The 15,383-nt window shown below is 44.3% G+C and overlaps 1 protein-coding gene across 1 annotated transcript; it reads right to left on the bottom strand.

Moving 5' to 3' along the window:
- Nucleotides 1-1,941: 1,941 nt before the first annotated feature.
- Nucleotides 1,942-8,628, bottom strand: PLA2G1B (phospholipase A2 group IB). The gene is made up of 4 exons (XM_004429916.3): nt 8,561-8,628; nt 5,690-5,849; nt 5,032-5,159; nt 1,942-2,146 (listed from the first exon to the last, which is right to left on the bottom strand). Exons 1-4 carry the CDS (start codon nt 8,592-8,594, stop codon nt 2,025-2,027), a joined length of 444 nt encoding a protein of 147 aa, XP_004429973.1. The 5' UTR covers nt 8,595-8,628; the 3' UTR covers nt 1,942-2,024.
- Nucleotides 8,629-15,383: the final 6,755 nt, after the last annotated feature.

Here is a 15,383-nt window from a genome sequence, read left to right as displayed (position 1 = left end):
ATCCTACTGTAGCACAGAATGGCTATTCAATCTAAGCTTGTTGAATCTAAATTTGAAAATAGTCCCATTCTAGCCTGCCAAAAGATCCTGAACACTAATGACCAATACTTCATTCAGCATTCAGCAATTATATATTGAGCGACCCCTATGTGTCAAGTATAGTACTAGGCAGATAGGGATCGAGAAGTGATTAAGACACCTCACTCTGCCTTCAGCAAGTTCACAGTGTGATGGCACTTTTCCTCTAAATTATCCAAATGTGGGTTCCAGTCTCGGCTACGCCACCTATGAGTGGGTGACCTTTGGCAAATCACTTGCCTCCCTGAGCCAGTTTCCTCGTCTGTAGAATGAGGATGTAATAACACCTACAACTGTAGAGCTTTTGTGAGGATAATGAAGTAATTGTGCAAAATGCTTGGCACAGTCTGGAGCATAGAGCATAGCATATATAACATAGCACATGCCAGTTTGAAGAGCAAGAAAAAATGTCTCAGAGAAGACTAAGCTGCAGGCAGCTACTAACAATAAATCATTGTCTTGAGGACAGCCTTAAATACATTGTATTCTCAGCATTTTGTACAGTGCCCAGTCCAGAGTGAATGTTCGGTAAATATTCATTTAATGGATAAAGGAAATGAGGGAGAAATTGGGCCAAAAGACAAGTACACACACACTGCTTTGCTGCCCACCATATGCCCAGCAGTGGCCCCTGTTCTGTGAGCCTCTGGTGGTTTAAAACTGCTTAGTGGTGGCTTTTCATAGTCTGCCTTGTTCCTTCTTCTTCTTTTTTTTTTTGGTGAGGAAGATTGGCCCTGAGCTAATGTCTGTTGCCAATCCTCCTCTTTTTGCTTGAGGGAGATTGTCACTGAGCTAACATCTGTGCCAATCTTCCTCTACTTTGTATGCGGGACACCGCTACGGCGTGGCTTGATGACTGGTGTGCGGGTCCATGCCCAGGATCCAAACCTGTGAACCCTGAGCCGCCAAAGTGGAGCATGCAAACTTAACCACTACACCATAGGGCCAGCCCCTGCTCCTTCTCATCTTCGTTTTTCTATTTCAGTTCCCTTTCCTACCCCTCCTCACTCTCTCTGGTGAATTTCAGTGCCTAGTCATAAATCCTCCTAGACAGACTTGGCAGAGTGACTTAGTGGTTAAGAGCTCAGGCATTGCCATCAGACAGATCTGATCAAATTGTGACTGGCATTTGTGTGATCTCTGGCAAATGACTTAACTTCTCTGAGTTTTTAGTTCCTCATCTATAACATGTGCTCAGTAATATCGATCTCTCAGAACTGGTTTGAACATTGAATGCAATGAGATGTGGAAAGCCCTTAGCACAGAGTGATATGCAGTAAGTGCTCAAGAAGTAGAAGCTGTTATTGTTTGTTATATTTGATGACTGCAAAGTAAAAATCAGCTTGTAGGGTGTGGTGAAGTCTTTGAAGGGCTTAGAAAGAAAAAGAGTTGCAGAAACAATGGTTTAACACAGTTGGGAATGGAGGCAGCGAAATGAGAGGGGGCAAGATCTGGCTCACACTGAAACAAGAGCGCACCACTTCTGGCAGGGCAGAGTAGTGGTTAAGAGTGTGTGTTCTGTTGTCAGACTCGCTGGGTTCACATCCTTTCTTTGCTACTTACTAGATGCATAGCCTTGAGCAAGTGACCTCTCCCATTGAGCTCGGCTTAGAAAAATAGGATTTGCTAATAGTGTCAAAACCTTATAGGGCTGTCCAGAGAATTTAGAGACACACAGTTCTGGCACAGAGTAAATAATCAGTGGTCGGTAATCAATATTTAGGTCTCTCGGTGCTCACTTACTGGAAATATCCCTCTAATTCGACTTCCAAGGCTGGAAGGAATGATGATCACAAAGGACTAGGAAGAGACTTAGTCATGTTCAGTAGATAGAGAATAAAACAATCTCCAAACGTGAGGCTTTTCAACAAGATGCTTTATTGGAGGGCACAGTGTAAGGAGAAGGCCATGAGGCAGGTAGGGACGACTCTTTCCAGAGGTGATACTCAGTCCTGACAGTACTTGCTGTCCAGATTCTTGTTCTCCGAGCTGTATGAGGCCTTCGAAAAGCAGATGGCAGCAGTTCGGTCGCAGTTACAGATAAAGTCCTCACAGGGGTCGTTAGTGCCTGGAAAAGAGCAAGGGAAGACTTAGCCAAGGTGGGCCTTTCTTTGTACAATCCAGGGGCAGGAAGAATTAACTAGAATAATCCAATGACCATTCCTTCGGTGCAAATTTAGGGTTGACAGATTCAGCAAATAAAAATGCCAAAATTTCAGATAAACAATGAATGCAGTATTTGGGATCTAGACTAAAAAATTGTTGTCTATCTCAAAATCAAATGTAACTGGGCAACCTATGTTTTATCTGGTGATCCTAGGGGTGATCGCTGCCTTTGGAAAGTCTTGTCTATTTCACACCCCTGAATGAGCTCACTGCTTTTAAAACCCATGTAGCTACAGATCGCTGATGACCTAGGCAAGCAATTATAAACCATATGGAAAACACTAAAACATATACTTAAGGCAGCAAAGTATTGTACATTTCAACCTAGCGAAGTTTAGGTTGTAAGCCAATTTCTCTACTTTAAAGCACATATTTTAAAAATTACAGAACATCATTACAATAGACTATTACACAGACATTTGAAAGAATTAAGTATGTCTAGATGTGGAAATATTTCCAAGATACTTTATTAAAAGCCAGCCCTGGTGGTCTAGAGGTTAAGATTCTTTGCTCTCCCTGCCATGGCCCAGGCCCATCTGTTGGTTGTCAGGCTGTGGCAGCTGCATGTGGCTGTGATGTTGAAAGCTACACCACCGGGATTTCAAATATCAGCAGGGTCACCCATGGTGGACAGGTTTCAGCAGAGCTTCCAGACTAAGATAGACTAGGAAGAAGGATCTGGCCACCCACTTCCAAAAAAATTGGCCGTGAAAACCCTATGAATAGCGGCAGAGCATTGTCTGATAGAGCACGAGAAGGTGAGAGGATGATGCAAAAAGACTGGGCAGGCTTCTACTCTGCTGTACACAGGGTCCCTAGGAGTTGGAATTGACTCGACGGCACTAAGAATAAATCTTATTAAAGGAAAAAATAGCTAGTAAATGCCTAAAAATTTTGAAGAGATATATATCTAACTGGTTATCTTTGGGTAGTAGGATTAAAGATGCCTTCCACTCTCCATGACATATATTTCTGTAGAGTTTGAAATTACATTACTTTGGCCTTGCTTACCTTGTAACCAAAAGAAACAACACAGATAACATTTAAAATGCATTTGAACTTCATTATCCATAATTTAATTGTGTATCTCTGCTTACCTTCAATCATCTTACTAAAGCTTTGTTTCTCTCTGATCCTTTCTTTTAAAGATCACAAATATTTTCCTCATCTAGTGAACGTCCATTACAGCATAAATTAGCAATTAGATTATAAAGTGTACACAATGAGATATTTAGTGAGTTATTGTTAATTAATATGAATAAACACCTCTGATGCAGCTTTCTTGACCTGGTTTGGAGGAGGGCAGGTGCATTAAAAAGAAATTATTTGCAAAAATATGTGTGTGTGTTTCCCCTGGGAAGAGGGTCTATAGCTATCATCAGATTTGTAAGGGAGTCTGGAATCCATAGAAATGAATTCTTCTATGTCAATCATATGATTACCCATAAATTTAACTTTCTGAAGTGGAGCACAACTGAACTGTTACCAGGGGTGTGTCTAAGCAAATTAAGCCATGTTATGCAGCAATTAAAGGAGTAACAATGAAGACTATAAGGCAATGTGGAAATATGGTCATAACATGGTGATAAGTGAGAAAAAGCATAACGCGAGATTGTTTCTAGACCCTGAATTCATCAAATACTTCCTGAGCACATACTCTCTGCCAGGCACTGCTCTAGATTCTGGAGACACAGCAGTGAGGAAAACAGACACCAACCCCTGTTCCTATGAATCCTACTTTCTATTGGAGAGATAGAAAATAAAGAAATAACGTAAATATATCAGATGTTGATAAATTCTGTGGAGAAAATAAAGCAGAGAAAGAATATAGAGAATGGTGGAGAGATGGAGGGAGTGGGTATGTGATTTAAAAGAATGTGGTAAGGGAAGACCTCATTGAGAAAGCGACTTCTGAAGAAAGACCTGGAATGAGGGAGTGACCCAGGCAGACATGTGGTGGGAAACGTTTCATGCTGAAGGAGCAAAGGACTTGAGGCGGGTGCATGCCTAGCCATGATTAAAATGATATGAACCTTATTCCAAGGATAAGGGCATGAAACTGTTTATTTCTTAGGATGGTGGGATTCTGGGTAATTCTTTTCTTGGCACTTTTGGATTTGAATTATGGCTATTCCAATGTTGTTTGTACAGTTTTAAAAAGTGAGACCTGTCTGAGTACAAAGATGATGAAAATCCAGAATCTTCGCCTGGCGTGACAATACCCCTCACCTCTCTGAATTGTCTGCTCCTCAGAACTGCCTTCATGGAGGAATACATTTCACCAAGAGCAATGCCTATCCTAGCGATTAAGACCAGAGCTTTGAAATCAGAAGCAATTGAGTTCAAATGCAGACCCTACCACTTATAAGCTGTATAATTTTGCGGCACATGACTATTTTTGAGCCTCAGCTTCCTAACTTGTAAAATGGGGTTAATAAAACTTATCTCATATGCACCCCTAGCCTAGTACCTGGCATGTAATAAAAGCCTAATGAATGCTAAGCTCTTTCTATTAAATAACAAATCAGTATAGCATGGCAGTTAAGAGCAGAAGCTTTGGAGTCATATAGACCTGTGTTCAAAAACCAAACACCACCATTTACAAGCAGTGTGCCCTTGGGTAAACGGCTGAGCCGTCTGAGCCTCAGTCTCCTCATCTGTAAAATGGGGAAAATAATAGTACACTTCCTAGCACCAAGAAAATGATCAATAAGTGGTAGCTATCATTACTGTTATTTCCCCCCATGCCTGCTGAGGACCTAAGAGCCAACAAGGGGGTAAACCTACTGCTACAGGTGATCTCAGAGCCAGAGCACGAGTATGAGTAATTTTCAGTGTAGGGGTTGTCCACCAGGAATCTACAGCTGTCCAGTTTCTTGGCTTGACCGTAGCACTCGTCGTGTGTCTGGCAGCACCTGGAGAGGGGGAGGGACAGAGATGAGGCAGGAGCAGGTGCTGGGCAGCAGGCCAGCCTGCACCTGCCCTCTCAGGATCAGGTGGGGAGGTTTTAGCTGACATACTCCGGGAGATATGGGTCCTGTGGCTTGAATAAACTTAAGTACTTTTTATCATTTTTATTGAAGCGGTTTAATAATGGTTGCAGAAATACAGTACAATCATATATTCTGAAGATGCAATGATCGTTTTAACCACAGCTGGAGGTTAACACCTGGATCGTTGCTGTGACGTTTTGTGTTTCAATGTCTTGCCACGAGAGGGCAGCAGCACCCACTACTTTACATCTCCGACCCTCCCCTTCCATCCCTAACAGCACTAGATTGAGGGTCCTTTTGGAACGTATTTGTTAATATGACGAGGTGAAAATATGTTATCCTTAGCAAATATGCAAATCCCCTTTCTGTGCCTCCTCGTGACATCTTTGGTTTGTGCTCTCCCCTCACCGCACGGACGCTCCACTCTCCCAGCAGATCAATCAGTTACTCACGTGTCCAGTTCATCCACAGGAGTGCCAGATCCGCCCAGGCCACAGTAGCAGCCGTAGTTGTTGTATTCCAACAAGGGGTGACTACCGGGGATCGTGCACTGGATCATTTTGCGGAACTGCCACACTGCCCGCGGGCTGATGCCGCTCTTACCAGCGCCCACTGCAAGAAGACGCAGCCTGAGTTCAATCCATCCCCGGGGGCCTCACTGCCTGCCTGCTCGCTCAGGCCCCACGCTGCCCGCCTGATCCCTGCCAGCCGCCTCCTCGGAAGAGAGCTGGACAAAGGAACCTGGCCAAGTGAGTAGGGATTTTTTTTAATGAAAACTTTTTAAAAATAATTTTTTATTGAGATAAAATTTGCATAACATAAAATTCACCTTTTAAACCACTTAAAGGGTATAATTCAGTGGGGTTTTTTTTTTGAGGAAGATTGGCCTTGAGCTAATATCTGTTTCCAATCTTCCTCTTTTTCTCTTTTCTCCCCAAAGCCCCAGTACATAGTTGTATATCCTAGTTGTAGGTCCTTCTAGTTCTTCTATGTGGGACCCCACCTCAGCATGGGTTGATGAGTGGTGAGTAGGTCCTGGCCCAGGATCCAAACCTGCAAACCCCCCAGGCCACTGAAGTGGAACACTGGAACTTAACTGCTATGCCTTGGGGCTGGCCGCTAATTCAGTGGTTTTTAGTATATTCACAGGGTTGTGCAACCATCACCACTAATTCCAGAACAGTTTCATCACCCCCAAAAGAACACCCTTTCTGGTTGCTTGCCTTTCTCCCCACCCATCTGGCAACCGCCTTTCTCCCCACTTTCTGTCTCTGTGGATTTGCCTGTTCTGAACACTTCATATAAGTGGACTCATACAATGTGTGGCATTTTGTGACTGGCTTCTTTCACTTAATATAATGTTTTTGGGGTTCATCCATGTTATAAAATGTGTCAGTGCTTTATTCCTATTTAGGGCCGAATAATATTCCACTGTATGGATAGACCACATTTTGTTTATCCATTCACCACTCGATGGACATTTGCATTGTTTCTACTTTTTGTCTATTGTGAATAATGCTGCTATGAACCTTTCTGTACTAGTTTTTGTGTAAACATATGTTTTCAATGGGGACAGTTTAAAACAATCAGTTTTTATCAGTTATCAATAACTATCATTCTTTATCAGTGAACAAATAAAAAATCTATAACCTCATTGAGCTTCCATCCTAGTGGGGGAGAAAACAATAAGAAATAAATGTAATAAATAAGGAAATCAGATATTATGTTGGAGTGGAAAATTAGAACAGAGTAAGGGGAATCTAAAATGGCGGGAGGCGGATGGCCGGGTTGAGATGGGGCAGGAGTGTAAGGAATAGTGAGGAGGCCTGTGTGGCCTCCCATCTTCAATACAACAACCGCTTTTCTGTCTCAAGGCCCACGCAGCTGCTGTTCCCTCTCCCTGGCATACTTGTCATCTCACTTTTCAAAAGGCTGGAAAATCTTGGTTGAAATGCTACCTCCTCAAAAAGGCCCTTCCTGAGCATCCAAGCTAAGTGGCTCCTCTGCTATCCCTTCTCTTCACGTTCTTTTCTTCATAGGACCTCTGACAATGTGTATCCATCTGTGTATTTAATGCCTCGCTCTCACAGGACCAGAACCTCCTCAAGGACAGGCTTCACGGCTTTTATTCCCCAGGGCCTAACATTGTGCCTGACATATAGTAGGCACTCAGTAAATAAATGATGAGTTAAATGAATGGAACAATCAATAAATGGATTAAAGAAATGGCCTGGCACATAGAGGGTACTCAATATATATTTATTGAATAAGTGAAAAAAGTCTGCCTCTAGCTGAGTGTTTGCCCAAACTGAAGACAAGGTTCAGCACGGCAGACTCAGAGAAGCAGGACCCCTTCATCCTGTTTGCAGAGCCCTACCCTGTGAGATTGGAGCCCTAAAGAGATGATGGCACTAATGATTTGGGGTCCTGTTCAATCAGCTGCCAGCGTTGTCTCTTTGCCGCATGACTTGCCCTTTCTTTCCTTCATCTGCTGTGCACACTGGAGCTGCTCCAGGGTGAAGGAAGGGGCGGCAGCTCGTTGCTGTCCCCTCTGAGTGGCCTCCGCCGTGGCCAACAGAGGCTGCATCCAGGATCAGAGGCCTGGAGCTTGCTCAGACAGGAGTGGCCTGGCTACCTTGGCCCGTCTCCAGACCCCTCTCCTGCTTCCCTCTGTTTCTCTCTCTCCGATCCAGCCAGGTCTGCTCTTTGCAGAGGCCAGAGCTGCACAAATCTACTGCTTGTGTGGGTGTGTGCATGTGTGTGTGTGCATGTGTATTCCTTGGACAGGGAGCATGGCTCTTTCATCTCTGAGTCCCCAGTCTCAACTCCAAGCCTGACCCTTAAAGGCTCTGATACCATCAATGTTGAATGAATGAATGAACCACGGATGAATGAGGTGGGATTTGAATTCCAATGTATCTGATTCCTTTAATTCATTCAATAAACTGTACAAACAGCATACCCCTGCTCTCACGGAGTGTATGCTTCAGTGTGGGTGGGGGATACAAAAGGAAATGAATCAAAGAGATACAAATTGCAGGCAAAGGTAGGTGCTGGGAAGACCCTGTAAGCAAGGCGGTATGGTAGAAAGAAAGGAGAGGGGGCTCTCGTAGCTGGAGGGGCAGGCCTTTCTGAGAGGGGCCATCTGAATTCAGACCTGAAGGTTGAAAAGGTGCCAGCTGTGGGGCATTTGAGGGAACAATATAGGAGCTCTTAAGGCCGACAGGGAGCCCTGAATAAAGACTCCAGGCCTGTGACCTGTGGCCCCCATTCCAGAGGAGTGAGACAGCGCGAAGTGGGTGGAGGTGGGGAGACCCGCCTACCTGTAAGCAGAACAGCCAGCACGAGGAGCTTCATCTCGGTGTCAAGTTGGTGAGTGAAGGGATTCAAGCCACCTCCGGCCTCCCTCCTTATAACTGCTCCACGGCCCCAAGATAAGGCTGTAGTGTTTGCTTTGCTCCTGGGCTGACTCCGGGTTGGCCTTGAGTTTGTATGTTGCAGGAATAACCCTGACCTAAGGGCAAGTCCTGCCAGCAAGGGGTCGCTGGAAGTAGTGCATGTATGTGTCATTGGCACTTGTTAACGAAAGGGATTATTTCTGGAGTAGCACATCTTGGAATCTTGACCCTCACACCCACCGCTCTGCACCCAGCCCAGCTTCATGGTTGTGGGGGAAGTGGGGTGGCAAAGCCATCAACTCCATTTAATATTGGGAGAAGGAGAATGGGAAGGAAATGAATATTGCCTCTATTTCTTCTCATGTGCCTGGGTCTGAGTTGTGGGTCTCATTGACTGGTCCCATCAATCATGCACTTGGCAGACAAGGAAACAGTTTCAGAGAGGTGAAGTAGCTTGCCCGAGGTCACACAGCTAGTAAATGGCAGAACAGAGGCTCAAACTTAGGTATGTCTGATCCTAAGGCACCCGTTTTATTTTTTCCCACTATACTAATACCAGCGCTCCCCCATTCCCCACTGTGGGTTTCTAAGAAAACCCTGGGCTTTGGAGTTCTAAAGTCTTGCATCTGACTTATAGAATAAAAAAACAGTTTTAGAACTGTTGTATCAAATGTCTATATAACATTTTTTAGGTGAAATTCACATAGCATAAAATTAACCATTTTATTTTTAAAGTGAACAATTCAGTGGCCTTTAGTACATTCCCAGGGTTGTGCAACCACCATCTCTATCTAGTTCCAGAACATTTTCATCTGCCTCAAAGGAAACCCTGTACCCATTAGCAGTCACTCTCCCCCAGCCTCTGGCAACCACTAATCTGCTTTCTGTCTCTATAGATTTATCGATTCTGGATATTTCACATAATATGTAATATTTTATAATTAGTTTACTCGGTGCTCTCCCATTGAATTCTTTTTTTTTGTGAGGAGGACTAGCCCTGAGTTAACATCTGATGCCAACCCTCCGCTTTTTTCTTGAGGAAGATTGGCCCTGAGCTAACATCCGTGCCCATCTTCCTCTACTTTATGTGGGACGCCCCCACAGCATGGCTTAACAAGCGGTGCGTCGGTGCGCGCCCTGGATCCGAACCTGCGAACCCGGGGCCGCCGAAGCGGAGTGCACTCACTTAACCTCTTGTGCCACTGGGCTGGCCCCATCCCATTGAATTCTTATGTGATCTCTGCAACAACCCTGTGAGTTAGGAAGGCCCTGTTGTTTTAATTTAATTTAATTTATTTATCTATTCATTTACTTATTTTTCTTGAGCAGAGAGTTCCTACATACGCCCCTGTTCTCTCCCATAGTTTTGTCTATTGTAGTATGGTACATTTGTTACAATTTCTGAACCAATATTGATATATTATTAGTATCGAAAATAATATTAATAAATTCAAGCCCATAGTTTATTCAAATTTCCTTAGTTTTTACCAAATGTCCTTTTTCTGTTCCAGGATCCACTCAAAGACAGCTCATTATATAATGTCCTCATGTCTCCTGAGGCCCCTCGTGGCTGTGGTAGTTGCTCAGACTCTCTTATCGTTGATGACCTTGACGGTTTTGAGGAATACTGGTCAGGTAGATTGTAGGATGCCCATTTACTGGAATCTGATGTTTCTTTTTTTAGGATTAGATTGGGGGTTGGTTATGGGTTTGCGGGAGGAAGATCACAGAGGTAAAGTGCCCTTTTCATCACATGGCCATGTTCTGTTTAATTATCTCTTGTCCTGGGAGGCATCTGGGCCGGTTTCCAGGTGAGGACACCGAGGCTCTCAGCCTGGGGTAGAGCTGGGAAGGGTTGTGTCCAGACTTGGACCCACACCTGCCCCTCCCCCTAAACCATTTCCTAGCTCCATCTGGGGCGAGGTTATGTGGTATGTGAGTCAGCACAGCATCAACTGGCCTAATTCTAACCCCATGGCCTCTGCTCATGCACTCCAGGATTCTAGCTCTCTGTTCTCTTCCCTTGAGCAAGCACCAGGGCCAACAAAGAAGAAATCCATCTGGAAGGGCTTCCCTGCTTCTTCTCAAGTCCAGGAGCTCCAGGAGAAGTCCCTCAGCTAAGGAGGTGGTTCTGCCTCCTCAGCCCCCCAAATGAGTGAAGGCTGCCCAAGGAAAGGGAAGGCTTGGCTAGCAAAATGCTAAGTCCGTCTTATGTGGGTTCTTTGGGGTCAGAACGAAACAGAGGAACAGGCGCTGCTCCTGTTGGGAAGGTCTGAGGAAGGAGGAGTAGATGGTGCTACAAAATCCACTAAGGCTAATAGTATTAACTACCATTTACCGAGCGCTAACTCTATTCCATCATGCTGAGAACCTGGCACAAACCTCTGAGGTAGGACCAGTTACAAACTCCATTTTACAGAGAAGATCATTGAGGCTCAGAGAGGTTAAGGGACTGCCCCAATGTCACACAGCAAGACCAAGATGTGGGTCAGATCTGGTGCTTATGATACCACCATAGCACCTCATGACAGGGAACTGTAGTAGTGGGTGGGAGCTCCTAAAGCCCCTTGAGGCCAGGAGGAGGTTGAGTCCTGCCTACCTCCCTCCTTTCTCCCTCCCCTAGCCAGCTGGAGGCCTTCCACAAGGACAGGCTGGACAAATTCCCACGTGCCACTCGTGCCTGGGCTTAGCCAAAGCACCTGGTGGGGGAGGGGTCAGGCTGCTTCTAGAACCTTCCTCCCCTTGGAAAGAGATGTGCTACATGTGACAGTCCAAACCTCTGCACAGGACACACAAGTGGCAGAGGAATGGACCCAGCAGGTCACTGCGGAGGCTGTGAAGCCCCTACACTCTTTGTACCATGACCTTCAGCTCCCCAGCTCCATGCACAGGTGTGTACAACATAGCTTCTCCCAGCCTGGGAAAAACACACTCTCCAGTGGAAAGAACAGCTAAGGATAGCTTCTTGTCTCCTTCAGGTGACAGCATACCCACACTCCAGCAAGGTCACACCAGCCAGTCCTGAAGGACAAGGCTCCTGCTTCCAAGAAATGCAGAAAAGCAGCTACCAGCTACCATTTGCTGAGTGCTTCTATACGCTTGGCACTGTGCTAAGGGCTTTACATATATTGTTTTTCAGCCTAACAACAATCTTCTGATTTAGTTATTATTGTCATCATTTTCCCCTTTTTACAGGTGATGAAACAGGGTCAGAGAGCTTAAGTAACTTGCTCAAAGTCACACAGCTAGAAAGTGGTGGAGATAGGATTTGAACCTGTGTATACCTGTCTCTCAGTCCAGGGCTTTCTTCAATAATAATAATAATAGCTAATAATAATAACAGCAACAGCAGCAGCAACAGCTAATATCCCTTGAGTGCTGTGCCAGGAAAGATACTAAGAGCTTTACACAGGTTAGCTGACAATTAAGTGTTATTACAGATGAACAAATTGAGGCAGCATACCAAAGTATCTAAACCTTTTTCCATACCCAAATCCACCATCCTCAGCATGTGGATTTGCATCACAGTCTCCTAACTGTACCAGCATCCATTCCCTACCTCCCCCATCCATCCAGAGAAGGAGTTCTTTATATGTTCTGCATATTAACCTCTTATCAGGTAGATGGCTTGCAAATACTTTCTCCCATTTCATAGGTTGCCTTTCACTTTGTTGTGTCCTTTGATGCACAAAAGTTAAGTTTGATGTAGTCCTATTTGTCTATTTTTGCTTTTTTACCTGTGCTTTTGGTGTCATACCAAGAAATCATTGCCAACTCCAATACCGTGAAGGTTTTCCCCTATATTTTCCTCTAGGAGTTTTATAGTTTCCGGTCTTACATTTATGTCTTTAATCCATTTTGAGCTAATATTCGTAGATGGTGTGAGATAAGGGTCCAACTTTCTTCTTTTGAATGTGGATATCCAGTTTTCCCAATGCTATTTGTTGAAGAGACTGTCCTCTCCACATTGAGTGACCTTGGCACCTTTGTCAACGATCATTTGCCCATACAAGTGGGGGTTTATTTCTGGACTGTCTGTTCTGTTTCATTGGCCTATGTCTGTCTCTATGCCAATACCTCACTGTTTTGATTACTGTAGCTTTTGTAATATGTTTTGAAATCAGGAAGTGTGCATCCTCCAACTTTTTCAAAATTGTTTAGACTGTTCGAGTCCCTTGAAATTCCATATGAATTTTAGGATGAATTTTTCTATTTCTGCTAAAAATGCCATTGGGATTTTGATAGGTATTGCATTGAATCTGCAGATCACTTTGGGTAGTATGGACGTCTTAACAATATTAAGTCTTCCAATCCATGAACATGAGATGTCTTTCCATTTATTTATGTCTTCTTCAATTTCTTTCAGTGATGTTTTGTAGTTTTCAAAGTACAAGTCTTTTACCTCCTTGGTTAGATTTATTGGTAAATATTTTATTATTTTTGATGCTATTGTAAATGGGACTGTTTTCTTAATTTCCTTTTCTGATTGTTCATATTAATGTATAGAAACACAATTGATTTTTGTGTGTTGATTTTTGTATCCTGCAACTTTGCTGAATTCTTTTATTAGTTCTAACAGTTTTTGTGGAATATTTAGGGTTTTCTACATAAGAATATGTCATCTGGGAACAGAGATAATTTTACTTCTTCTGTTCCAATTTAGATGCCTTTTATTTCTTTTTCTTGCCTAATTGCTGTGGCTAGGACTTCCAATACTATGTTGAATAGAAGTGGCCAAAGCAGGCATCCTTGCTTTGTTCCTGATCTGAGAAAAGCTTACAGCAGAAATTTTTGTAAACATTAACTACAATGCCATGATCACACTTAACAAAAATAACAATACTTTCTTAGTATTATCTAATACCCAGACCACTTTCGGAGACCTTCAATTGTCTCAAAATGTCTTTTTACAGTGAGTTTTTCCAAATCATATCCAAATAAGCTATATGTACTCTTATGTGTGAATCAAGTATTGTATGAAAGAAGAAAAATAAAAGCAAAGCCACTATGGGATCAGAGGACCTAGTTTTGAAGTCCCACCTTGCCACTTAAAAGCTGTGTGACTTGGAGTGAGATACGTCACATCTCTGAGCTTCTGTTTCCCCATATGTAGGAGGAGAGTGCTGGGAGGATTAATGTGATAAAGCATTGAGCCCCGTATGTGTCTTTTGGGAGGTTCCCAGAAGGCCTTAGATAACATTGGGGTGGGTTTAACTTAGCCAAGGTCACCCTAAGGTGCTGATTCCCATTCCTCCTCTTATCACACCGTGTCTCCAGTTGCATCTGAGGTCAGCTGAGATTATTTCCCAGGCTGAGCACAGCCACCCAGGAAGCTGACCTTCTTCAAAGCCCAGGTCTTTGGAAACCTAGGAACTGTCCCAAACATTCCCTCTCCTCGCCCCCTTCTCCATCTAGTCCCATCCCAAGTCCAGCTCTCAAGCCACACCCTTCTTTCAACCTCCAACACCCTGGTCCATGCCTCAGCATCTCCCGCCCAGATGATTGCAGCAGCCTCCTCAGTGTCTCCCTGCTCCGCTCTGAAATGGCCTCCCTCAAATCTGTTCCCCATTGTGTAGCCTGAAGACCTCTTCAAATGCAAACCTGATTGTGTCATCAGTCTCCCACTCCACTTCACGTCTTCCCAGTGGCTCTTATGTAAGAAATAAAACCAGCCTAGAGGCCCGGTCTGATCTGCTGCTACTAGCTCTCCACCTGGAGTGGGGTGAGATACCCTCTACTCCAGCCACTACAGGCCTTCTTTCAGCTCCTTGATTAAAGACCTCGTGCTTCTTCCATGTCAAGCCTTTTGCATGCTGGTCTCTCCTCCTGGTATGCCCTCCTCCTCAAATTGCCAGGTTCATTCTTACTCTTCTGTCAGATCTCACTTGAACTTGACCCCACACCCACACCCAAACTAAATCAATGTTTTAGGGGGACCAATTGTCCTGGTTTTCCAGGGACTGAAGGGTTCTTGGGACTCAGAGCTTCCTGTTTTCAAACCAGGAATGTCCCCAGCAGAGCAGGACAAGTTGGTCAGCCTGTAAGTGCCTAACACGGTGTCTTACACACAGTAGATGCTAAGGGAATATTTGTTGAGCGAACGTGTGAACCACAAGCTGTTGGTCCCACTCGGGAGGGGGCGGCCACTGCTGAGCTCCAATCACGCATTGCCAGGCACCTGGGGCAGCCCGGTATTAATAGCAGCTACTATTTACCAAGCTCTTACTGTGTGCCTTGCCTGGTGTTGAGGCCTCTGTGCTCACCCTCCCACTTAATTCTTAACCCCCAAGTTACTGCTAGCGCTCTCTTTTTAAGTTTATCGAGGTGAAATTCCTGTAACATAAAATTAACCATGATAAAGTGAACAGTTCAGTGGCATTTAATACATTCACAATGTTGGGCCACCAGCACCTCTAGTTCCAAATATTTTCATCACCCAGAGGAAACCTCTTTACCATTAAGCGATTACTCCCCATTGACCCCCCCCCAAGCCCCTTGCAATGTGTTTTCTATCTCTATGGATTTACCTCTTCTGCATATTTCATATAAATGGAATCTTACCATATGTGGCCCTTTATATCTGGCTTCCTTATCATTTGCCAGATATGAAAATTGAGGCTCAGAGATGTTGGGGAACCTGTTCAATGTCCCTCAGCTAGGAAGGGGAGGAGCTGGGTCTTGGAACCCACACATCTAACCATTTGGCTATACCCACCCCAACCTGAGCTGGTGTCCCCCCTCGCTCTCT

The sequence above is a fragment of the Ceratotherium simum genome, chromosome 35 (genome assembly GCF_057802395.1).
Source record: "Ceratotherium simum simum isolate JZ-2026a chromosome 35, ASM5780239v1, whole genome shotgun sequence".
Lineage (NCBI taxonomy): Eukaryota > Metazoa > Chordata > Mammalia > Perissodactyla > Rhinocerotidae > Ceratotherium > Ceratotherium simum.
Note: the sequence above shows the minus strand (reverse complement) of the source record. Positions and strands in the feature narration are given on the sequence as shown.